At 44.4% G+C, this 27,230-nt stretch overlaps 1 protein-coding gene across 6 annotated transcripts in view; it reads left to right on the top strand.

The window, feature by feature from the left end:
• Positions 1-385: 385 nt before the first annotated feature.
• The window catches only part of LOC137106310 (MAM domain-containing glycosylphosphatidylinositol anchor protein 1), a 173,609-nt gene continuing 146,764 nt past the window's right edge, over positions 386-27,230 (top strand). For all 6 annotated transcript variants that reach the window (XR_010911919.1, XR_010911917.1, XR_010911916.1 and 3 more), the window contains exons 1-2: positions 386-920; positions 2,021-2,110. Coding sequence is in view for 2 of the 6 variants with exons in the window: in XM_067489434.1 (XP_067345535.1) it covers positions 2,044-2,110 (67 nt within the window). In the remaining 4 variants the exon portion in view is untranslated. The remainder of the gene's footprint in view (positions 921-2,020; positions 2,111-27,230) is intronic.

Here is a 27,230-nt window from a genome sequence, read left to right as displayed (position 1 = left end):
TGTTAGGGGCTCCTCCATTACTCCAAAAACTCGGAGCGCCTTTCAGTTCTAATTGGCACCGACCATTGGTGGCGCCGCAAGTGGTCAAGTCCACCAAAAGAGTGGACAACAGCAAAGACAGACAAAACCGCTTGTTGACCCTCGGGCTCTTAACGACATCCCGCGGAACCCAAAAGGCCTGAAAACCTATTTCACAGTCAATGGGAGACCGGGAGGGGAGCGGTGCTGTTCTTCTGACAACCTGTTCAATGTGGAGCTGTGAGGCTTGAGCGCATCCATGTGTAAGCCTCTGTCCTCCCCCCCCCCCCCCCCTCCCCTCTCTCCCCCTCCCTCTCCCTCTCCCTCTCTCTCTCTCTCTCTTGGCAGACAGGGGCGGTCGTTCTCAGTCTGCGCACATATTCCACTTGGCCAGCATCACTTGGAGTCCACAGACACAGCGCTGATTGAACGAGCGGAGGGGAGCGCGTGATTGTGTTAGAGGGGGCTTCACGAGACTGGCAGCGGTCAGCGGCGCGCGTTCAAGAGTAAATCATCTACGAAAGAGGAAACTGTGGCTCTATGGTTTTGCAAAAGGAAGTTTTTGTTCAAAGGAAAGTGGTTTTACTCTGGCTTTGGGTGGAGGGACTCGGTGGAATCGAGCAGCGGCGGTGTTCGGAGTCCGTGCGTAAAATAATACTAAAAAAATCAAATAAAAGTTTCACACACCGAGGAGATTAATTCCGAGGCTCGGGAGCTCGGCAAAGTCCACACAACACTCTCCAGGATTTGTAAAGGGAGCCACCACTGCACGACAATATCTAACTTTTCAACACAGAAGCTCTGACGGGCAGCCGGAGGAATAGTCCTCGCCAAAAGCCGGGGAGGAGCGAGCGCGGCGCCGGGGAGCAGACTGACCAGAAGGACGGCACATCGGAGACAAGGTAGAGACGCGGCAGGGATTACGGTGCATGCCAGCACAGCTTCCACGCTTTTAGTTGATTAGTCTTTAGGCACTTTGCGTCTTGATTTTTGAGGATTAAGGTGGCAGCGTCTAATCATTCTGTTCCACATCCACTGATGATCATCTTTTGTTCTAAATACTCCTAATATGCATCAAAGATGACCAAATTTTTATTTATTTATTTTAAATTTGCATCCGTCCCGTCTCTTATCATGCAGACAATCAAACGACCGACCACCGCAAGTCTCATGCTGCGCATCGATTGCGTTATTAACTCACACATGCATCTTATAGCCTCATGAAACTTTCATCGCTGCGCGCTGTGAGATGCAGCCTGTCAACGCAGGCGACTCGGAGCCCCCACGAGAGCGAAACGTGAGGGCCACACGTCGGAGGACGGTTTCCTCCAACTGCTTCTCATCCTCTTTCTCTAGGTGGTTGTTTGTGCAGAGAGAAATAAAACCCTGACGCCGTGGTGCGTTTTAGAGAAGATCTACAAATATCAGCACAGAACACAAAGTTGGAGTGGACCTATCAGCCTCTCTGGCTGCTGCAGGACCACCAGTGATCAGGGATGATGATATGGATGTGAGGGAAGGCGGTGTACGTGCGTCCAAAGTGCACGACCCCACTTGTTGTAGTTAATCCTCCCTGAATACTGCAGTCTAATCCTCACTTCTTCCCGGCCCTGAACGCACCTGGCATCCTCTTGTGTTTCAAGTTTAGTCACGTTAAACAGCAGACAATCCTGTCAATCTCCAATTCTCCAAACACACGCAGCCACGGCCTTGTAAGCCTTTTCATAATCCACGATTTGTGATTGAATTATCAGCCCTTTAAGTTGAGGGAAACCATGCAGGCTGTGCATCTGGGGCTAAATTGCTCTGTAATATTATTTTACCGGCTCATGGGGTTAGAAGAGACATAGTTGAACGTGAAAAGCAAAAAAAAAAAAAAGCTCTTCACCAATCACTCAGCTGTCGCCCCTTGTTTGTGACATAAATTTATAGACTGTTCCCCCTCAGCGCCTCTGTTTTCATCTGCCTCCCTTTCTCTGTCTCCCATTTTCTTCCCCCTCAGGTTATGACGGAAGTGAGCTGAACATGGAGCTTTTCTGGATTTTGTTATTTTCTAGTGTCTATCCTCTTGCCTGGAGCCAAGGAGTTTACGGTAGGACTGTGATATTTACCGATATGTTCCTATAATTACCTCACTGCATTGTTTATTAGTGCAGGCTGACTGAGCTCCATTGCAGACGGGAGTTAATGCCTTCAATTATTAGCTCATAACCCCAATTATGGGCTTCTCGTGGCCGTTTGGTGTAGCGTGTGGCGGGAGGCGGCTGGGAGTTCAACGTGATGGAAATCTTTGTGGTGAAAATACACATTAGGGCGTATGGGTGTTTATGCACTGCATATGTGCAATGTTGATTACAGTCCCATGTTAGGTTTCTGCAGGGGCATTAAGACTCTCAGAGCTCTCTCAGACGTGTCTTTGTCCGGTTAAACGGGGAAATTTGTCCCCTCTTAAGGCTGTCTCACTTTCCTACAGAGGCTCAGCTTCTTCAGCTACAGGCGCCGGGCCAGATATGCATCCTCCTGTCCCCTCGGGGCAAAGCAAACACACAAACCGATCTGTCAGCTCTGATACTCAGATCTTGATGTCTGAAGGCATGTGGCAGCCATTGAAAACGAGGTCTGTTTAGTCATAGTAGCATAGACTGCTGTTGTCATAAGCAATCACACAGCCTGCCATCAGCCGGACAAATGCTGACTATTTGGCATTTGCTGAAGCCCACAGACCCGTGTAGAACGTCCCGCCAACCAATCGGGCATGGACCGCTCACCGTCAGCATCGGTGAGCTAACCAACCGACTGTGCGTGGACTCGCCCGTCTCAAATGTGACCACTATAGTCTGACCACAGAATGCATTTGTTTGCTTTATGCAGCTCTGTTGTGAGACGGAGCAGCGTGTGTGTGCAGCAACAGTGCTGGATGAGATTTTACGTTCATTCTTTCCTTTCTGGTTCTATTAGAAATGTCGAACGTGGCCTCATCGTGGAAGCAGGATCACTTCGACTTATCACGTAGACGTTTTGATAAAGCCAGGATGTATTCTATGACCCTGTTCCCCTGCATACATAAGTTACATATTTTGCTACATAACATTAAAAAAATATATATGATATCCAGAACTTGAAAGTTCGTTTCGAGTGCTGCAGTCGATTTGTGGGTGTGTGCGATAGTTGAAGTGGTGTCCTGACTCTTCTGATACTCTCCTGCACAAGAAACCTCCCATCTCTGGTTCGCCCTTCTGCATTCACGCCCTCATTTATCTTTTCATCCTGTAATAAACACGTGGAACCGTTTTGAGGTTTTCTACAGGGTGATCTGCCAATTGTCACGAAGAATTCGTGCATCTGTGCCTCATGGGCTCTGTCACAAATATGCAGTGGGCTGAAGCAGATAGGTTTGCACACAGTGCCAGTAGTGGAGGCTGCAATTAAATTCTGGTTTTTTTAATGATAGTTTTTTTCCCCCCCAGTGTTAAGCAGTAGGTTACCTTGTCTTTGTTCAACTACAGTGCACCCTGTCAGTCTTTGCTGAGGGAGAAATAGTCCCACTGGCTTGTGGGAATCACACAGGCCATCATTCATAGGTCCTGCAAACCCGGCTGGCTCGTGCGTTGGTGGTGGTTCTGCTCATACATGTACATACCTGGGTAACAACTGTCTCGTAAAGCATCACTAAAAGAAAAAAAAAGTCGTCGGTAAAAACAAAACATTTCCGAGTAGGACAGAACAGGAGGGGAGCCAACGGGCTTGGCGCGCTGGGCCGCTGTGTATGCAGATACACACAAAATGGTCTCCTTCACTTTGGAATTGTTTAGCACTTCCTCTAGCAGACAGATGCGACTCTGTGTCCATCGGGAGCCGAACGGTAGAAGCGTGCCTGATTGATGTCAGCGCTTTGGACGGCTGCGAGGTTCATTTGCTGTAGCCTTCTCTGGGGGTGCGTTTGGATGCGTGCATTTTTTGTGTCAGCTCGTGCGTGCAGGTGTGTGTGTGTGTGTGTGTGAGCCTGCAAACCTCTCTTTAGTCCTTATTTGCGTGTGTGGATGTGTGAGTGGGATGTGTTTGTGTGGCCATGCACCTCTCTTCCCACTGCAACAGTTTGCTGGCTCAGCAGGGACTTGTGGATCTGTCACTGTTTTCTCTTGCTGCAGTGTACTATCGATTGTACCTCTGTGAATTTTGATAGGCCGTCTAAAAGCTTGTAACACCTGTCCATCACATGGCGATTGGACAGACTTGTGCACTAATGGAATTTTATATTATGTCCTTCGCATTGGAGTCCTCACTCTTTTTCTCCGCTACTTTGTTTGTCGATGATAAGCCTTTTACGGGCATCTTCACACAAACGCCCCTGCGCACATATACCGTGCAGTGATTTTCAAGTTTCATTTAATCTGGATATGCTGTAATCCCAGGCGTCACGAGCGTGACGTGGCATCCACACGCACCAACTCTCGACATCCCTTAAGGATTAGAGGAGGTTTGAGGAAATTTCAAGACAGCTTTGCAGGATGTGACTCCTCATCTGAAGGGACTCTACAAGAGCGATTAAGACACAGTGCACCACCAAAAAAATGTCTTCCCATCACATCAGACTCGGCGTTCACGGGGACGCCAGATTATTGATCGCTTGACAGCGTCCCCCCCCCCCAAAAAAAAACGATTAGCTGGTGCTGCAGATGGAATCCAAACTGCATTAGTCTGCAATATGATGCTTCATTATGGGCTTGTTAACAGGAAATTTAATCAACTTAAATCAGTGATTTTTGCTTAGCAGCGTTGTTATTTCTCTAGATTCGAGCAGCAGCACGAGAGCTGCGGAACGTGAAAAACGTAAACTTTGAACATGTTGCCCAAGGAAGAATGAAAGGCTTGGAGTAGATTGCCGCGTGCATACGTGTACGAGAGCGCGCGAACGTTTCAGCATCGTCTAAATGTGGAGCTTTGCTCGCCGCCATGACACACGGGTCGAAAGCGGACGACCTAGAAAGGGACCCTTCCAGGTTGGACCAGCCTGGCCACCAGGCCTCCCCTGCGGCTTTAACGCTTCCTCTCCCCACGTCAGCACTTTTTGTTTGTGTCTCTCTCTCACGCCTCTTGTTGCTGAGTTTATTTTAGACTCTGAATATTGCCCTTTTCTAATAAGCATCCATAATTTATTGGTGGCTCTGAGGCAGTGGAGGAGAAGACGGTAGGGGGAGAGGAGACGGTGATGGGAAGAGACTAAAACACTAAGCTGGAGATGACGATAATCTCTTACCTCCCACAATCTGGCACCTACTGTCCTGCTGACCTTTCCTTCCTTATTAGGTTTAATTAAAGTCCTTGGAATTGAGGGCGCTCAAAGTGTCCAAAGAAAACTAGATATACAGATAGATAGCTAGATGCTTCGTCTGCAGCGTGGTTTGTTTGCTAAGGAGGCTCGATTGTAGTGCAGAGTGCACAACAATTAGAGGAGCTATTCTTTGCACAGAACAGACAGGAGATAATGGGTTGGCAGAGCTGATGAATGTTGGCGAGCGTCTTTAGTGTTGGTGATGTATATCAGCTTCCGCGTCGCTCACCGCAATTATCAATTTAAGATGCAGCTGTAAACTACTTTACCCGTTAGAAGCGTTACAGTGGCGGCGTCTACCCTTGCTCTCCTCCTCTCTGTCTCCTCGTCCCTGCCTCTCTTTTGTGTCTGTCTCCACTCATCTCTGTCATTCCCTCAGATCCCATCCCTTCTGCTAAAATTTTTAGGGCTCGCGGTGCTTTAATTATCTCGTCCTGCTCTCGCTGTGCCGCTCGTGTTAACTAGGTTCAGCGTGGGCCATTGTTGAGAACCTTCGATACGATAGCACAACCTGCAGCTGATTCCTTGCCTGCTTTTTCGTCCCCCTCTCCTGTTTGTGTCTTACTGCATATTGAAACTTAAATTTCTATTACCCAGCAGGTCGGCAGCCAAGTCACAGGCCTGTGGCCAAAGTGATACGTTGACATGGTTTTACATTAGCTAAAGCCTGACAGTGCTAAGCAACACCTCAGGAGGCTCTGAGTTTGGAGGGGGCAGTGGGTAGAGATGGGCAGTTTGTGCAGTGGGGCCCTAAATGATGTGAGATAGTAATATATTTCCTTAGAAAGCATAGTTTGGCAAGTTAAAGCGTGATTTACTGTATGTGTTTTTACAGTATCTGTTTACACTTCCTGCCTTGCATTGCTTTTAGCAGATAATGGTGGGCAGTGGGTTACTCTTCCCACTTGGCACAATACATCAGCTGTTTTTAAAAAAAAAAATAAAATTATTTCACACGCCTTTGCTTGAAGGCTGCACTCAGCATTTCCAGGTGTAGATTGTGTCATTTGGGGAGCTGCAATTATGTAGTTTGGAGGAAGCAACAGGTTAACGTAGCACGTGCTGTTTGATTAGCCTGTGTCAAAATAAAAGCATAAACATTTTCAAAAGGAAATACTTCTTAGTTGTGTGGAGGTTGTGCACCTGCCTGATTCTTACCCAAGGCTAGTAATTTCTAACAATCTCTTCACTTTATTAAAATTAATAAGTCAATAGCTCACGTTGTGTGTTTCCTGTCAACCTTTACGTTAAAGCTCTGTGTCTAATCTAATCCCCACTTTGCTGCAGCCTGAGTCAGTTATCTCTGCATTCAGTGCATATACAAAAGTGCAGATTGTCAGAATGATAGGATTTTCTCATCTTCATTCCCCAACAATATTCTAGTTTTTTTTTTTTTTTTTTCAAATTAGGCCAAAGCAAATCAAAGAGTCTGCTCAGGAGTGAAACGTCCAGATTCACTGCAGCTGAAGTGCCGACAGAATTATTGGAATTTGTGCCCACAGATCATCATGTGACCTTCCTTCTATCTGCTCGTTTGTATTTCCAGTTTCCTTTGACTTTGTATTTTTGGATGATGATGTTCTTGTTCATGGCGGATCACATCCACGCACAATCACACGCGCGACAGCCCACACGCCGATTTCTTTCTCGTGCACACATGCGTGAGGCCTGCACGTGCACAAACATCTCCTCCCGCATTTACCTTTCGCTGAACTAGTGGATCATTACCTCACGCTCACCCACTCTCATCTCTCTGCACGGGGATGTTAGTCAGTGTCACACATGCGCATACAGACACACACACACACACACACACAACACTGGGGCCTACACACAGACACACACACCTCTTTGGATGAGAGTGGTCCAGAGTGTAACAGGACGACGTGGGTGCCCTGTGGGTAAGAAAAGCTGTCAGGCAAACTTCCCTTTCCTCCTCTATGCTGCTGTCACTCTGTCAGACATTATCAAGCACCTTTTACTGGCTCCACTTCAGGACGGAAATATGTGTGTCTGTGCTTCTTCTGCTGTGCACAAATTTGGAAATGGCCGTGCAATTTAACATTTTAATATACTCCAGCAGAGGCGAAAAATGCCGACGCTGTTGGAGTGTAGGTGTGTTTTGTTATGTCGTTAGCTTTGTTTTCTGTGCGAACGGAGCTTCGTTGGGCCGTCTTGAGAGCAAGGGAACAAAAGCTGTTGTGCGTGTGTTTATGTGTGTGTGTGTGTGTGTGTGTGTGTGTGTGTGTGCGTGTGTGTGTGTGTGTGTGCGTTAGCATCCGCGAACGTGAGAGGGAGGGAACATTTGGCATCTAAGTTATTCATGAAGGCGACAGGACGGTTGTGAACAGCGGTGAGAACATGGCTTACATCAGAGACCGTCTGCCTCCTCCTGCACTCCTCTCACACTGTCACTCTCTTTCTTCTTCACTTTCTTTGCTCCTTTGTCTTCAGCACTCGTTTCTTTATTTGACGTCATTGTTTTCTTTTCACCCGAAAGTAGTTTTAAATTCCACCACATTTTAGCAACGTATATTTCTTTGTGTTTTGCCGCTGGTCTACTTTGCGGGTCTGCGTTCAAAGTTGGGACGTTTTAAATCCGACCATTGAAATACATGTCCCGCTTCCCGTCTTCAGTTAACTGATGCACATACTGTTTGTTTCCGGGTCCTGTATACATATGTACACAGACTATATTTTAGTCTGTTAAGTTTGTTTTTTTTGTGACCTCTGACCTGTTGGCGATCAGTCAGCTGCAGATGAGCCTTTGCACCGCTCCTGTCAACGTGAGGTTGAAACACGATAAAACGCCTAAATGGTCGTTCAGATTTTACCTTGTTAGTGACACAGACTGTGTAATATTTGTTTCAGCATTGATCTTGGTTTTTACCATCAAAAACAAATGAAATTACAGGGGAGATCAGCGGGAGCAACAAAATCCCAAGGATGATAAATAATCCAAAAATTACAAAAGAATTGTAATAAATCGCACAGGAAATGTAGTCCAGCAGTTGTTGCAAATATGTTGTCCCTGAAATTGGACATCTGGACATGCACCAATCTTCAATACAATACTTTTAGTACCTCTAACCCCTACTACTACTATGGTGATTATTATTATTATTCCTTCAGATTATAATTATAATTTGGACCTAAATATCTTGTGGTTGACGAGTCAGCAGTTGCGCTCGTCTCATTCTTCCTCCAGCCCGATCGCAAATGCAGATTTTTAGAAAAACATGGAATGTGAGGCCCGGGTGGCAACACTATACCTGCAGGGCTTCAACCTAGATTCATGGTGAGCACAGATGACTTTGAATGCAACCCTCTAGTGTAAAACTCTGCACATACTCTACATCCCTGTGCACACTAAAGGTGAAACACGGTAAGAGTAAAGTGACAATAAAGAACTTGTCTTTAATCAGTCTAGGAAATTCTTAGAAAACCCTGAAAAGTGTCAATTGAACTATGTATAAATAATTGGTTTAAAGTTAACACAAATCAAGCTGAGTTCACTGGAAACACACAGCAGGATTTCATTATGTCTGTTTTATTTATAGGGGCATTAATTCTCAAGCAGGGGATGCTGGGAAGTGAGCTACTATGATATTTATTTGGATTCTTAATGAGAAACTTCACTTTAAGTCAAGTGACTTCAGAGGAAGTCAGAGGAACTCCCACTTAAAACTGGTGTGGGAAAAAAAATATGTTCAACTAAAATAAATTATTGAATCAAATCAACAAAACATATTTACACTAGTTAGTACAAGTTAATGATACGACATTAGTCGATCCAAGACTTCCTGGGCGATGTGTTACGGGACACTGTATGTTCCAGAATGAGCCCAAAACCTTAAGAAATGAAATTGAATTAGATTATATTTGGCATTCATAGTCTTCACAATTCCTAGCTCGTTGGCATCAGCACGCCGAGCCAGTTTTTAGGTGTAAATCTCCTCAGGGAGCTTTAAAATAGTTGTGATATTGTTGACTCACACCGAGTAAATGGCGGGGTTTCACAGAGCGAGCATAGTGCCACGCATACACAATGCCATTCTCTGCTGCTCGTCGCGCCTTCAGCACAGACACATATTGATCTGTCACTTCATAGAGAACCTGCACAGAGCTACTCACTGCCTGGGAAAAACCTTATCATACAGATACGCTGTGACTTAAAGGGTGGCAGAAAACACACACACACACACACACGTTTTGAGTCTACTCCTTCTGCTCTGCGGTTGTGCACGTCGAAAACCCCCCGAACAACAAAACAACCACAGCTGCTCGAGTTGGTTGTGTCCAACTAAACTTTCTGACAGCAGGAAGGGATCAACACTGGAAATCTATCTTCTGCTCCAACACACATCTGGCCTCAATAATTCAGCGATGCATGCCGCTCGGAGATCTCGCCCTCTGACTCTCGCTAGTTCCCCCTAACTCCCTCCTCCACCTCCTGCTCTTCCCCCTTTACTCATGATGGTTTTAGTAAAATTTCCGGCACCTTTTTGAATGGTGGAGATTTTTCAGCCCTTCCTGTCTTTCTCAGCCGGCTCAGAGCAGACGGGGTAAAATCTGTCAGATATGCTGAGACGTCTCCATGTTGTCTGTGCACCAATTTACCTGCCACCAGCTCCGCATCCCTCCTCATCCCATCTCCTCCTGTCTGCACCCATCGACTAAACTTTTACCCGTCAAAAAAGATGTTTCTGTCATTTTTCTCTCTTCCATCTTTCTTTCCTCTCTCTGATCTCCATCCACATACTGTAGCTGGCCTTGACACGTCAAGTAAAATGGGCCCCTTCTCTATTTTACATCCTCTTCCCACCCTAATTCTCTGAATTCACTCACATCCTTTCAACAGATACAACCCCTTAACTCTTATCACCACTTTTCCCCTCGCCTTCTTCCCCTTCTCCTTACTATCCTCCTTTTTCTTCATAACCAGCACCTCACTCCTCCAAAACCCTGTCATCTTCTTGCTATCATCCCCCGATTCAGTGGCAAGCATCCACCCACCTCTCCACTTACTGCATATATATAGGACACAGCGCACACTGTCATTGAAAGCCAGAGACAGGCTTTGGGAAGCAGGGGTGGGGGGCTGACATTGGGGAGCAAAGAGACAGTCTGGGCTAGCAGCAACTCCAGGAAATGAGGGCGTATGGGGGGAGGTGCATCGTAGAGACGGGTGTTTGGATTTGGAAAACAACCGGGAGGCTGAAATAAAATGATAGATTTCATTGTAAGTCAAACAAAAATGCTTGTTAGAGCCTATTAGCTGGAGAGAAATGCACTTGTTTATTATTTATAGAAATCTGGTATAAATCTACTGTATTTTTATGCAGGAACATTACCGTTGCATTTGGACATAGAAACCTTTGTCAGCAGGTGACTGGGGTGGATAGCTGGGCCAATAACCATACAACAAAGGACCTATGGACGTTGGTTGGAAGTTTTGTTGACTTGTGATCACTCAATGTGGTGGTAGATGGTTCAATGATTTATTCATGACTTTTTGAAAATGTAATTTGGCTTCCTAGTTTTCACGTAGCCTACGCTCAGGATCAGCCCGTGGTGTTACGGTGTTTCAGCCGACTCAAGTTGTCGTGAGTGACGGTCTGTTGGGGGCGCAACAAACCAAATCAAAAGCTCCGTTTTGTGCCGTGTTGCGAATGTTCGCGTGCCGCTGCACCTGGAGCAGTGACAGGACGAGGGTATCACGGTTTAGTGTTTTGATCGGGGTTTCGGCCATTAATCAAAGTGGCCCCTGGAACTGGATGGTTGCAGCAACCGGTTGCAGCAACCATCCGGTGTGGACATCTTTGAAGGTCTGCCAAGGTTGGTCTTTTACTGAAACTGAGGGCAGGGTTAGACTAAAATGTTTGCAGTGAAGTATCTGAATTTATGGACATTGGACCAAATGCCATTCAGGTTTGTATAGATTGAGACAAAATGCCTGCTAAACCAATGACTGCTGAGCAGCTGTGGCTCACCAGCTACAGTGAGTTGGTGGTTTGATTCCTGAGTCTCCCTCTCCACGTTAAAGTATCTGTAGAAGCCTTTAAACACCCAGCTCTCAGCATGGATTATTTCCCCTCTGATGAACATTGACATCACATTAGCACGTTAGCATGCTGATGTTAGCCCTTGAGAATATCAGGACAGCCAAGTAAAGATAATAATAATGTTTTAATCTTGTGTTGTGAAGAAATACATAATGCCTACAAGATGAAGGTGATCAGCATACCAATTTTTGAAAATGAAAATGTGACCTCACACTCCACATCACCAAACAACATTGGGGCCTTTTATTTCCCGGTACATGTATGAGAATAAGTTTGACCTCAAACACTGGGATTCTTGTGGCTCAGGAAGGACGTGCTATTCTGCATTTAGAAAAATTGAAGATTTCCTCTAGACATCCTTCACTTGAGCAGCAAAAAATGCATCATATAAATATCAGGCTTTGATACACCAGCACTGATGCAGCAGCCGATGCAACAGTAGCTCTTCTGAGCAGCTGTGATGTACATATTTTAAAACATTTGGGGATTTGAAGCGACACACAATGAATTCGGAGTTACATCATGTTATGTACATGAAATTGAATTGACATAATAACTGTGTTTCTCTGAAATTCATCACCTCATTTATTTATCAGCAACTGCACCTTTCCACTGCAGGCATTAACACATCCGGGCAAAGCTGATGAAATCTAATTGAATTTTGACGTTCAATAAAATAACTTGGATGTGGCTCATGAAAGAAAGTGAAAAAGGACATGCGGGTGAGCAAAGGCTCATATGGAGAGAGGCACAACGAGAGTGACATTGCAAAGGGCAGGGCCAGATACAGAGCAGCTAAAAGAAGAAAGACTTCCCTGGAGACAGAGAGGTGGACCGACCAGGGGCTCAGGGAATGATGAAGAGTCAGCGTGTGCAACCTAAACTTTGAAAAGTTTGCTTTGATTTATTCTTTGTGGATGACATTGTGTCGTTGTCTAAAATGGTTAAAATGACATCGTAAATAAATGTGGTTTCCACGTTTGTACTTCTGACTAAGATTGTTGGATTTGTACGTATTCTGTGCTGTGAATTACTGACAGAGGGTGGCAGAAGGTGGCAGAGCAGGAAAAGAGAGCAGCTCATACTCATACAAGTATAAGATGGCTGCAACTCAGTTGGTAAGGCAGTCGCCCACGGAGCACAGGGTCAGTGGTTTGATCCCTGGCTATATGTCGCAGTGTCTGTGGGCAGGACACTGAACCCCTAACAGCCCATTCCCTTCCTCAGCTGCACAGTACCGGTCCAAGCCCGGTAGGAATTGGGGAGGGTTGAGTCAGGAAGAGCATCCGGCGTAAAAACTTTGCAAGGAGGTGTTGGGGAGGTCGGTGGGTGTAAAGAGCACTGGACTGTCGAGCCAAAGACCGGAGATTGATTCCAGAGTCCTGCGTCTGGTTTAGATCAGGCGAGAAAAGCACTGAGGTTATGGTTAGAGAAAGACTGTGGACGTGTCGATCTTCCTCTGACCCTAACAAGCTCTTGTAACTACTGGAACACAAACATAACACTGTAGTCACACAAACTGGACATTGTACTGCAGGGTCACATATTACAACAGAAAATGAAAATGGATAATTAGCTGCAAGATCTGACATTTTGGCAAACGACTAACTGGAATAAATAATAAGGAGGAACAGGTCAGCACTGAGTGACTGTAGTTGATTTGCATCGGTCAGCACAGGTAAAGGTTCAAATATTACATAAAGAAACACATCACATGCACAGAGTCAGGCCCGTGGACCTGAATACTGGAACACTGAGTTCTTAGTTAGGGCATAGTCACAGTTTGCAGCATATCTTTGGTGATAACCGCTGATTTACTGCTGCTTCGAAAGCTTTGTCTGGAACCATCCTCGTCTCCTGCATGTGGGCATGAAGAGGCATTTTCAATACGTTCTCTGATACGGGCAACTTCTTCTCTCTGTCTTTCGTTAGTTCACTCTTTCTCACCTTTTATTACACACCCGAGAGACAGTGAGTGAATGTGGCAACATAGACGAGCGTAAGTTGTCGCCTTAAACAATTTCCCTCCGTTTCTTTGTTTTTCCACTTCATGATTACTCACAACAGGCTCTTTCCACTCTGCTGTACTTCTTCTTTTACTTGCATCCCATCTTTCTATTCAAAGTCCTCATCCATTTCCACTTCATTCCTCATTCTCCCTTGTTTTTAATCTTTCTTCCTGGCCCTCTCTATTCTTGCCTGCAGCACCCCGCAATGCAAACACAACCTGTTCTGAGGGAAAGTGAATTATTGAAGCCGCTGCCGCTGCCGTTCCCTCTATGTAGAAATGGGCCGCAGAGGAAGGAAGGGGGGAACGGAGGGAGGAAAGAAATAGTGAGGGGAGGTTTGTGAGGACTGAAAACTGTGCAAAGATGCAGAGAAATGTAATTTTGATTACATGTTTTTTACAGAACGCGTGCGTCTCTTGCGCCTCCTGAACAATCTGTTCATCATCTAGGTCTAAATACAGTCGTGGCCAAAAATATCGGCAGCCTTGCAATTGTGTCGGAAAATGCAACCGTTCTCCCAGAACATTGTTCCAATTGCAAACGTTGTGGTGTTCACATGCTGATTTTTCATGTTTGTACTGGAACAAAAAAAAAAAAAAAAACAGAGGAGAAAAGTCAAACTTCACACAAATTCACACAGAACCCCACAAATGCACTGGACAAAAAGAAATGGTAGGAGACTCAGGAGGACACCACTGCCAACACAACGGCATAAAGGACTGGAGTTCACCAAAACCCATGTGACAAAACCACAATCCTTCTGGGAGAACGTACTGTGGACAGATGAGACAAAAGTAGAGTTTTTTGTTAGAGGACATCATAGCACAGAAAAGAACACAGTCCCTACAGTCAAACCTGGTGGAGATTCAAAGAGGTTTCGTGGCTTTGCTGATTCTGGCACTGGACGCCTTGACTGTGTGAACGGTATCAGGAAATCTGATGATTACCAAAGAATTTTAGGGCGCGACGTAGTGGTCAGTATCAGAAAGCTACGTTTCCACCAGAGGTCATGGGTCTTCCAGCAGGACAATGGCCCTGAAACACACTTCAGAAAGCACTTAGAAATGGTTCCAAACAAAGTGAGACCTGAGAACAGCAGTTGGGAGAAGGCCTCCTTCAAATCTGAATGACCCGGAGCAGTTTGCAAAAGAAGAGTGGGCCAACAGTTTGGCCATGACTGCATATGTTTGTGTAACCTTACTTGAGAAAGCAGAGTCATGGACTTGGCATTACACATTCAACAGTTTCTTTTTCCTGAGTCTCTGTATCTTGCTCTTGCTCCTGTCTTAAATTCATGACTGTACAGTACTTTTTCTTCAGCGTATGAAGACAGAAGGTTCTTGCTGTAGGTGTCTCCAAACTGGAAAGTAAAAAGTTATAGCCAAACCCACGATTCAGTATGAAAAGAAATGTTTTATTGTTTGGAATAAAAATGCTTTAAATAGTTAAACTGCAAACTGTATGGTAACAAAATACACACAAAAACATACAGATGATGAACAAATGCCTCCATCCCTCAGTGGTGTCTACGTTGAATTCCCTTAAGGCTCAAACCTGTGTCCACCAAGCAGGTCTGACAGCCTGTAACAAGCCTGAGCAGTAAAACCGAGGAGCGTTCGCTGCACCGCTCGCCCTCGTTAGACTTATTGCTTTGGAAACGACAGATTGAAAGCAACTCAGATAAATGCATCAACATTTTTCATCAACTCATCTCATCTCTTATGTGGAATTAGGGAGCTGGACAGCAAGTGGACTCCGTCCTAGCTTTGTCGTAACCCCCACCCGCACCCCCGGAGCCATCAGGAAGCTTTGGACATGCACTTGCAATTGGGGTGAAGGCACAAAGCGGAGTTGTGCATGCAGCTCATTTATAGCATTCGAGGCATCTATGCGTCATCTACTCTAATTTGTCTTTGCGCAGTCTGGACTCGTAAAGTGCACTCGATGGAAACGGATGGAAATAAAGTCTAGGCTTGTCCAGTCCAGTACAGTCCAGTTAGAATGAAACACCCGCTGAAAAGTGCAATCAACAAATGAAACAAACTGTTGCTCTTGACAAAATAAATGTAATCAAACTGCGACGGTGTAAATATACATAAAGGTTTGCGATGTTTGTACTTTATCATTGAAACAGATGAGGCCGGAGCACATTGCAAGCTGATTTCACAACCCAGTGCTCCTTTGTGTCGAGCGTTTCACTCAGACAAAGAAGCCACGACGTTGCGTTGAATCAGATTTTTGGGCTTAAGATCCCAGCTGTGACTTGCAAAGAGATCCTGCTGCACATCCCATTCCCTCTATTCTACTCTCCGGCAGGAGAAGCTGCAGGTATTTATTATTAACACTGTCCTCAGGAGCAAACAGTGTGAGGTACATTTAAATGAGCTTCTTTCCACTATGACACACGTACTACGTGTATTTTAGGGGCTTTGTAAGCCTGAACAGATGTGTAGTTCACGGTAAAAATACTTTAGTGTAGTCATTTGGTACAGTCTGCTATGACATTCAGGGAAGGTACATGTTGTGTGCTTTTGTTCTACCTAATGGGCTCCTACTTTCTAGTTTGTCTCCATGGTGAGTTGCACCATGCGAACGGATATTTCGACCTTTAAACTGTAGCAACCCGGACGGTTCTCAGTCCTTAAATGCCAAGCACAGATGTTTTGTCCATTTTCAGCTGAGCAGAGGTGGCGTCAGGGTCCTGAAAGTGGAGAGGCGAAATTTCGTTTTCGCTGTTCTTCGGACGTGAGGATGGGGAGGGCAGGGGGGCAAAACGGAGCGACAAAGCAGCAAACAAAGTTAGGAGCCCTTTGAATTGCCTACCGCCAACATGCTAGCGGCTAAGTGCTAAATAAGAAATGTTTAAGCCTCTCAGCATATTTTCAATGAAATTGTTACTTTGAAGTTGACCTGCAGGAAATACACCTTTCAGCCGATTAATAAGGTTCAATTCTGTTCTTTAAGATGCATTTACTCATTAACAGTAATTAGTAAGGAAAGTACTCTGTTTCATATCCCAAACGCTGCATTTAGTTTCATCTTTAGGTGAGAAAATCCACTGATTTAAAAAAAAACAAGTGTAGTAACACTAATGTTGGACCGATGCTCAAGTCCCTTCAAATGTAGGAACTGAAGCTCAGCAATTTAGCCTGAAGTAATACAGGCTACTTTTCTGTGGGGAGCTGAGAGGAGTATTCATACCTCATGCTGCTGTTTACTACAGCTGCCTCGGCTGGACGTCTGCAGCTTGGACGCTGCTGCTGAGCTGCTACAGCTGGAGGGACCCAAAGAGCCGAAGCAGAGAGTGGGGGGTGCGGTCACACTTACAAAAGAATAGGAACATATGGGAAATCAGCTTTGGCTTCAGAATTCAATTATTATTTCATTAGTATTTTTTTTATTATTATTTTGACAAAAATGAAACAATTGTTGTAAAAAGAGACAGAGACGCACAATGGAAACGTGCCCCAAACATAGTTTAAAAGTCAACACAAAAGAAGTTCACAGATGACTCGTCCGCTGGAGACGAGTCGGCCCGCAGGAGTGAGATGGACCGTGTGGTGTCATGGTGCAGCATGAGCAACCTGGATGATGATAGTGGATTTCAGGAAAGGTTGGTTCAGGGTTGGTGCATTTTAACTTCATAGTTTAGTTCATGCGTTTGCACCGGGAACCAGGACAAATTCCTAGTCTTGTTAAGTGTTCTAAACTGTGCCTGGCAATAAACAGTTTTCTGCTTCTGATTCTGATAAAAATAATTAAACTGCACTGCGATTGAAATGTAAGGAATTGGATTACACTGAATAGCAAAGTGTTTGCTTGCTTTGTGTGGGCCATCGAAAAACCCCATCACACCGAGAACACTTTGCCCATAGGAGATGTGTCGTAATTGGTAACCAGGGGATTTCATGCACTTTCGTCTTCCCTTAAGATGCCTACTTCTCTAATTGCTGTTTTTTGTTTGGCAGCGAGGGCTTTGAATCCATGCCCAAGAAAATATGTTTTTTATTGGTGCCAAATTGAATTGAAAATTGTTGATGCAATATAAATGCGCTTCACCGCGGCATCGGCTTCCTGCCAGAGCGTTGATGAATGTACTTTGGCTCAGTTTTTAGAGCAGATACTACCTCTTCAGATGTATGTAAGGATTCTGGGTTAACGTTCAGTTTTAGCCGTGGTCCTTGAGCGTGACAATGACTTGTTTATAAAGGGATATAATGTGCATATTTTCTCATTTCACGTATGGATACTCATTAAATGTAACACTAGTTACAGTATTTCCACTCTGAAGTTGCGCTGAAGCTCCATTATTTGAGGGAGCACTGGGACTAAATATAGTCTCTAAATTAAAGCCAGACTCTCTTGTAGAGAGATCAATATTACATGACATCAGATTGTTACTGCCAGTCAAAGATGAGTCAGGGACTCTTGTCTATTTGTAGCTGCATTTGAAGTGTTTTCGTCTATTGCCTTTCTTTATTACACGCCTTGATGCGTGTGTATGTGGGTAGGCATGTGTAAACGAAGTGACATGAGACAAAGTTAGCACACGTGCGTTTGCACGAGTCCAAGTCCAAGTTGACTTTCCTTTGTTTTTTTTTGCCATTTCCTGCGATAGTATCTGATCTTGTATTATTATGTATTTCCTAAATCACGCAATTCGACAGTGACTGTAAAGGGGTCAATGTAGCTGTTTTTGACCTCGGATGGGGACGATGTTGAAGTTATTAGAATGTTTTTCTAAGTCAAAGGTAAATTCACACTTTTTACCAAGGCCCCAGTGGCCAGTGTTGGTGCTGTTTGTATTTCATAGGGAATCATTAGTGGCTATAAGATAGATCAGCAGCTTTCAGCTTGTCCCTTCAGGGGTCAGCGAAGCAGAACGTGTTTCGCACCTTGATTTGGCATTTTTTCGCCAGATGCCCTTCCTGTGCAACCCTCCCATTTTTATCCGGAGTCAGGACCAAGGTTGCCCTTGATCGCTGGACGGGGCCACACCTTGTGGGGTGGGATTCCACCAAGCTCCGTGAAGTGGCTATAAAAAGAAGTACATTACATTTTCTGGATGGGTCACATCGGCTCTTTTATTTTGAGAATTTCATTCCTTTGATATTTTTCGGAAAATCTACAAAAGCTGTAAGATTTGTTTCTTTTTTTTTTTAATCCCCATTTGTATGTTTGTAGATCTCAGAGCAACAAGTCGGGGATGCTGCACGTTTGGATGCACTATTGGGTCTAAAAATGCCACAAGTGTGTGTAAGGACCCCAAACAGAGGTGAAAACAAACCAAGTTTACCAGCTGGTCCACTGACTTGGACCAGAGCAAACCAACCACCCTCGGGCCACGACACACTAAGCCAACATTCGGTTAGGATTTGCCGCTGCCATTCTTTGATGTCGGCTTGCTGTGTAGTGGCCTCTAGAATAAAAAGTGCAGTAAACTAAAAGGAACGATTTGTGTGATGTGCTCACGGATCGGGGCTTTAATATGAGATTTCAACGACAGAGGTCACAAAACCCTCTTAATGCATTTCCCACAGGGTTAACAGCAGTTTGAAATAATGAACATAGAACAATGGGCAGTGATTAGAGAAAAAACACCACAGCTGAGGACAGGTCACAAGAAAGTCCAGTAGCCCACCTATGAAAGTCCAACTGAAGCTGTCGGCCAGCGTAAACTGTCTTCGAGAGTGGATTTTCCTATCAGAGCAGAACTCGGACAGATGTTAAGCCAACCGCAAAGATGTCTTTACACGAGGGAAGCAGCCATTATCAGAAGCTGCAGGAGGTGACAAGGTCAGGGAGACATGTGCTGTCTTCTTGGCTGGCTGTCTTAAACCCAGCTAAGCACACTTTGAGGAAAGTTTTTTTCTGGTTCAATACTATCAGTATCAGCTAAATGTTTTTATTATAGTTTTGTTATCCAGGTACTGCAGTGATCTATTCAGTATTTTCCTCTTTTGTTTTTTAAATTTTGCCCAATGTTGAGAAGAGTCTTTGTTCTGGATCCTAAAGGAAATGTGAAGCTCAGTGTCCTCACAATAAAATTATTCCTCAGACGACACTAAAGATTCCGTTTTTAACCCCCTTTTCTACGCTCTTCCTTTCAAAGATACAGTCAAAACACAGACTGTATACTACATGTCTGCATCTAGTTCGGAGTAATGATGTGTGCGTACCAAAAATGCTGGAAAAAAGATGTTATGAAGCGTGCACCACACTAAGCTCCATTCCGCCTCTGCCATGTGACATTTGACAACCGAAGCATCGAGGGTGGGTGGCACTGTAATCCTGCGATCCAGAAGAGGGACCACAAAGAGCAAAGTCAGGCTCCTCTGAAGGACAGTGCCTGATAAATGTCACTTTTTTATATAGACTCACATTGAAAGGACTCAGACCACTTTAGTTTTTTAATGTGCAGCAATTTTATTTTAGCAAGTGGGGGGAAAAAAAATGCATTTTTCCACCAGAATACACGTTATAACCCATAGTGACAAAGTGAGAACATATATATATTTTTTTAAATTTAGCACATTTATTAAAAGTCAAAAACTAAACTTTATTCTTTACCAAAGCCCTGTTAGCTGAAATTACAGCTCCCAAACATTTGGGGTAAATCTCTAGAAGCTTCGGGCAGTTCCCCTTCTTCCTGAGGAAGCAGGAAGATGAAGCACTGCAGATGCTTGATTTTTTTTTTTTTTTTTTTTTCCATGTTGAAAGTGCAGATGTCAAAGTTGGTTAATTGGTGTCGACAGGCCAAGTAAAACCAGAGTTGTGATAAATGGGTCAAGTGTGTACAATTGTGCAAATTAGGACTCATCTAGCAATGATTCAATATTCTCGCCTTTAAATGTTTAATTTTTTTATTTTGCTGGAACACAAAAAAATTTAATTCCTACTCAGATTTTCTGTTTCGTGTCTGGTTTTAGATCCAAGGTGTTAATACAGTATGTCAGAGTGGAAAAATAACAGTAAAGACACACGGGTGAGGAACAGCTGGCATGGTAAACAGCTTTAAGGTGAAATATAAAGATTCAAAAACGAGCAGATATACCACAGACTTCAGAGGGTTAAGAGCTGCTCTCTGTCTTCTGCTGCTGTGGTGGAACAGGAGAGTTGCATCACGGATGATGACGGTGGATCATGGACTCAACTGCATGATGATATCATGTCAGTTTACAGCACCTTATCGAACCTACGCCAAAAAGTTAGGCCACTACTGGAGGCAAAAGGGGGGTTTCAACCCAAGGTGTCCCGTAGAAACTGGCCTATGAGTGTATGTGTGCTCAGTCTAAAAAAACATGCCACACATTTGCACACGCAGAAGTTTACCAATTCTCCGCAGGACTCTTTCCATAAACTGAATATTGAATTACCCGCAGTGCCAGCAGGAGTGTTTCACAGAGAGAAAATATAGCACAAGGGTCCATCAGGCATATTGACTAAGCGGATCATACACTTACAACACACACGCGCTTTACTGTACACGCAGGGATGCACACACATTATTGAATGAGAACAGGCGGTGCTCCGTGCTCTGCTGTGTTGTAATAGCCTCATTATTCATCAGTGCGTTCTGCTTATACACTCAGCAAAACCAAAAGGAGTAAAACCCGAGCCTATTACACTGTAGACACATGCGCCAGCACACAAACACGTGTGTGTACAAGGCCACGTTTCCATCGATTCAGAGGACATTTCATTGACGTGCATTCATTCTCTGGTGACTTACCCTAATCCGACACCTAACCAACGCCTGCAGCCCTAACTCTTCCCCTAACTGTACAAACGGCCTTCGGGGGACTTTCTTGTGTCCGCAAAAACGAAATGTAGCTGTTTGGAACCACTACTACATGTAGAACTGCATATACAGTAATGTGGACTGTTGCTGAGAAGAGTCTTTTGTTTGCTGGGGATTAGGAAAAAAATACAACGGAGGCTTTCAGGGTAAAAGTAAGCCTGGGCTTTAATTAATCCATTTGTCAATTGAGTGATCTCCCTGTGTGAAAGTCATAAGCCTCTTGTCTCCGTGACTTTGATATTCACACGTCTTGTTAATTTCCATGGCAACACAGGCCACTGCTACAGTGAGTGGTACAGCCGAAGGGGGGAATCTTTCCTCAAGCAGATGTGGCAAAAAGTGCACGTCACGATATTATTTTTTTTGACTTACCCAGACAAAATCCGTAGATACCGCTGTGCCGCATGTCACCAATCATCACTCTTTTGACACCGCAACAGTAATTTCCATTTTCCAGAATTTGTTCCGACAACTCCGACCGAAAAAACATCTGGAATTGTCGAATTCCGTGTGTCAAGGTGGAGAGAGTGATGCTGAGCTTTTTTCCACCTCACTGTGTTGCACTTCATTCTTCTGAGGCTACTGTCAGCGGAGAAATCTGTGCATTTGCTGCTTCTGCTAAACGTTTTTCACAGCAAGTTGTTGAATATCTGTGCAAAATACTGTCAGCACGTAGCAGCCACGGCTCTCTGCGCTGAAAACACCCCGACACACAACTATTAAATACGCATTAAGAGTGTGAAACAATTCAGACATTGCAATATTATGTTTTGTGATGCTGTATCGATTCTTAAAGGCAATATTGATTTTTAATAACATCACATTACATTTAGTGGCAGTTTGTTTTGTTAAATGTTTAAACCCCTGATGGCTTGATAGATGTTCTGATTGTATTAAGAATGACCATTGTTTTACTCATATTTAATGCATATTGTGGTGTGTTCTTTGTACTATGAGACTTAAATTAAAATTGTGCATATTAAATTGCTCACAATATTGCAGTATATCACGATATATCAAATCGTAACCACTGTACTGTAATACAAATCGTATAGCCAGATTTTTGCCAATACACTTGCCAAACATTATTGTCAGTGCATTATTCGCATAAGTCAATGCGTTGTTGAAATTAAATAAAAACAACGGTGAGTGTTTTATGGGAAAGATGTGCAGCAGGTTAGTGTGATTAAAGATAAGGATGGAAATGTATTGACAGGTGCCAGGAGTGTGATGGGAAGATGGAAGGAGAACTTTGAAGAGTTGATGAATGAGGAAAATGAAAGGGATTGAAGAGTAGAAGAGGTGACTGGTGTGGAGCAGGAAGTAGCAAAAATTAGTAAGAGTGAAGTGAGGAGGACGTTGAAGAGGATGAAGAGTGGAAAGGCAGGTGGTCCTGATGACATACCTGTGGAGGTATGGAAGTGTATAGGAGAGGTGGCAGTAGGCTAAGGGCAGAGGTGAACATTTGTGAGCAGCAATATGGTTTCATGCCTAGAAAGATTCCAACAGATGCAGTATTTGCTTTGAGGAAGCTGATGGAGAAGTACAGAGAAGGTCATAGTGAGTTGCATTGTGTCTTCGTAAATTTAGAGAAAGCGTATAACAGGGTGCTGAGAGAGGAGCTGTGGTATTGTATGAGGACGTCTGGAGCGGCAGAGAAGTATGTTAGAGTGGTGCAGGACATGTATGAGAGCTGTAAGACCGTGGTGAGGTGCTGTAGGTGTGACAGAGGAGTTCAAGGGGGAGGTGGGTCTGCATCAAGGATCAGCTCTGACCCCCTTCTTGTTTGCTCTGGTGATGGACAGACTGACAGATGAGGTTAGACAGGAATTTCCATGGACTATGATGTTTGCAGATGACATTGTGATTTGTAGTGAGAGCAGAGAGCAGGGCGAGGAAAATCTAGAGAGGTGGAGGTCTGCTCTGGAAAACAGAGGAATGAAGCTTAGCTGCAGCAAGACAGAATACATGTGTGTCAATGAGAGGGACCCAGGTGGAACTGTGAGGTTACAGGGAGCAGAGGTGAAGAAGGTGCAGGACTTTAAGTACTTAGGGTCAACGGTTCAGAGCAACGGTGAGTGTGGAAAAGTGGTGAAGAGGCGAGTGCAGGCAGGTTGGAACGGGTGGAGAAAAGTGTCAGAGTGTGTCATGTGATAAAAGAGTATCTGCGAGAATGAAAGGAAAGATGTTCAAGACTGAGACCAGAGATGTTGTTCAGCTTAGAGACAGTGGCACTGAAGAAATGACAGGAGACAGAGCTGGAGGTAGCGGAGCTTAAGATGTTGAGGTTCTCTTTGGGAGGGACGAGGATGGACATGATCAGGAATGAGGACATCAGAGGGACAGCTCATGTTAGATGTGACACTGCTTCTTATTCACCCAGTCACACTCACAATCACACACACACTCATACACCAATGGTGGAGCTGCTATGCAGCTGGCAAACAGTCACCTGGAGCAACTAAGTTGGGGTTCAGTTTCTTGCTTAAGGACACTTTGACTGCGCCACAGTCACCCACAGGAGACAAAGAGGAGATTTAGGGAGGACATGAAGTTAGTTGGTGTGAGAGAAGAGGATGCAGAGGACAGGGTTAGATGGAGGCACGTGATTCGCTGTGGGGACCCCCCCCCCAAAAAGGGGAAATCCGAAAGGAAAAGAAAGAATAAGAGCGTTTTATGTGCTGACAATAATAATAATAATGATCATAATAAAAATAATAGTGAGGAGGATTTATACAACTGGGAGCAACAGGTGTGTGACACATTCTTATTGCTAAGCTAAACAAGCAGCTAGTAGTGTAATCCGACCTATTATTTGTTTGCACGGGTTTTTTTAATAGGAACAACACTTGTACACAACAATGTACACTGTTAGCATATGTTAAATATTCATGATTCATATGCAATAAGTTTCGGACTAAATGTAGAAAAACTAAGATGGCCCAGGTTCGCTGCCGTTACGACTGCTCCGACGGTTTACATGTCCTTGTGATATCCACACACCTCGTACCTCTTGCTCCTAAAAATATTCCATATCTTTTAATATTTTACATTTATTAGATACGGCTGTATATAAAAGTGTATATAGTAGTGTATAAACTGTGTATTTTGTACTATATATTACATTATGTCACAGTGTTATAGTGTATTTTTGTACACATCGTACTCAACATTGTTAATTTAAATTAGTTGTGTAGAACTAGTCATTTTTAGAAGACAGAGATGCTCAAAGAGGACTCAAACCGTGTCCGTCCAATATCAAATGCAGTGTTTTCGATGTGGAAGAGCACATTCCCACCGACTTAGGGCGAGAGGCAGCGTCCAGGCTGGACAGGTCGTCAGTCTGTCATAAAGAGACAAGTCTTCACACTCACATTCACAGCTACGGGCAATTTAGACTCACCAATTAACCTAACTGTCCATCTTAGCTGCGGGAGGAAACCTCCACACAGAAAAGCCACCGATGTCTGTTAACCACTTTTTCACTAGTTCTGCTCACAAGCTCGCTTCGCTAATGTGCAGAAAATGTAATGTGAGGAAGTGAATATGCACTTGTACAAAAGTCCAGCACTCATCATTCATGGTCCTTTTACAGCAGATTGATGTCTGAGTCAATTACCTCTTTTTACTGCCATTCATGTTGGAGCCAAAGAAAGTGACTTGTCAAAAGAAAGAAAAGCGGGACATGTACTATCACACACGGTTTGTCATTGTTGTCTTGACCTTATTCAGCGTGTGGACGGCCGGAGCAGAGCAGCTCGGCTAATTAACGCTGCAAATGGGACTTAATCAGATGCCAAGTGCTCTAATAAAAAATGAAAGCCATCGGGGAAAAAGGCAAAAAGGCATCAGGAGGAATATTTGAAGGTGTGTGTGTGTGTGTGTGTGTGTGTGTGCGCATTTGTGTGAAAGGAATTGAAGCCAAAATGGAATTTTCTGAGCTACAGCCAGGTGTAGGTCAGTCTGCCTGGTCTCAAATGAAACGAAGAAGACGCTGGTGCTGCTGAGATGGATTCACGCGGAGTTAAAAGACACACAATCTGTGCTCGTCGGGCTCGGCCCTGCAAACAAACGGCAGGATATTTTAAATTAAACGGGGAAAATAAAGGAATTCACCCTGTCAGAGTCTTCAATGTACTTGACCAACGATATCACAGAAGTACATAACTTAATTGAACATATTACAGAATGACGGCAGCTGATGGACAGGGAGCAGTAAGAACACACAGCAAGCATTCGTTCAGTGTTGGCTTTGTATTACAGAGGAGCTGGGGAGAGAAACGTGGCTGCAGAATGAGCTGATTAACAGCGAGAACGAGTGAGAGACTGTGGAGGTTTAATAACTCTATGGGCTATGGCTCAGTGCCTGTGAGGATTCATGGCAAACTAGAAGATATATGCTGCTGGAAGTTAAATGTGCACATGCACGTGAATCTCTCTCTCTCTCTTTTTGCATGTGAAATGTTAGCATGTGCCTGTTGGTGCAAGTGGGTTTAAAACAAGAAGCAGCCACAGTTTTCTGACCATCCCTCTCTCAGCTCCTCAGCCACCTGCAGTCCGCTGGGATGCAGGTTCGTTGCCACGCTCCCATCGTGTCCATCCTGCAAACATCTGAGCGAACACAAATGCTAAACAGTGAAACACGAGCCACTTGGTCCTTGTACAGCGCACGTTTGCACTTGAGCCAGAAGAGTAGGAGTAATTTTTAAGTGCCGCTACTTTAAACTCTGCTGTATCTACGTAACACACGGTAAAATAAATATTAAAAGCATGTCACACATGCACACCGTCCTCCTCCTCCTACTCTCCCATCCTCTTCCTCCACGTCTCCATCCTTTGCTTGTCGTTGGCCTTTCTGTACCTGTTGTATCCACTCGCAGCCACCAGCAGTGCGTAGTTATTCTCTCCAGCGTGTGAGAACAAACCCTCTCACCCTCCCAGCTTCCGTGCAGCCTTGTTTACCATCGCGGGCAACGCAAACGCCCATTATTTGCTTTGTGATTTATTTATGATTTTGGGTCTTTTAACTTTTACCTTACATCGATTTCCCAGGGCGGGCAGGATGTCAGGGCTGATTAATTGGACAGAGGGCTGCTGTGCCCAGCTGACACACGGATGCAGGCTCCTTCATTGGGATATGCTCACTCACACATGTAACATGTAACATTTACATTTACTGTATGCACTGCAGTGTGACCTGGTAGCTCAGTGGGTGGAGCAGCAGGACGGGATTCAGACGTCAGCGGGGTCAATTCCCGGAGCGAGACACTCAGCGCTAGCTCCCTGGGTGCTCCCCCCTGTGGCTGCCCACTGCTCCTCCCCAGGGGGGGATGGGTTAAATGCAGTGGAAGAATTTCACTGTAACGTGAATGTGTGTATTGTAATGAATAATAGTAGTACAACCTCATGCTGTAATACTTCATTATTATTTATTAGTGGATGTTATTAAAACTGTTTTAACAGTGCTGTTTGTGATAGGAGCACACATCAAATTAAAACATCATAACACAGTTTCTGACATTTGCTAGAGTTTATTTAGTTCAGAAATGTATTGCTAACGTACTCTTAAAAACTCACTCGGAGCCCCGAAAAAGTACTACAAAGCTCAGCATACAGTACCAGAAATCGTGTCCCGTGGGCCAAATAAACCTGGCTGATGCAGGGCAGGCAGCACCAGGGGAACAACGGCCGTGCTCATGCATCATGAGCTGCATGTGATGAGTGAGCAGCAATTGTGCCACATCCTTATTTGTACAGACACGTCCGCTGAGTGTGATGCTGCTCTGCAGGAAACTGCTCCATTTCATTTCACTGTGGATGAATACAGTGCTACAAAGTACACTTGCTTAGATTCTATAAACTAATATATATTATTAATAATCCAAATGACACTTTATTGACTCTCATATAAAATTGAAGCTACCCAGCAGTGTATGGGAAGCAATTCCCATTGTCATGAAAGCACTTGACATTCACTGTTGCTCATTATTGTATTTTTGAACACA

The sequence above is a fragment of the Channa argus genome, chromosome 2 (genome assembly GCF_033026475.1).
Source record: "Channa argus isolate prfri chromosome 2, Channa argus male v1.0, whole genome shotgun sequence".
In the NCBI taxonomy this organism is placed as follows: Eukaryota; Metazoa; Chordata; class Actinopteri; order Anabantiformes; family Channidae; genus Channa; species Channa argus.
This window is presented reverse-complemented; position numbering and strand designations above follow the sequence as displayed.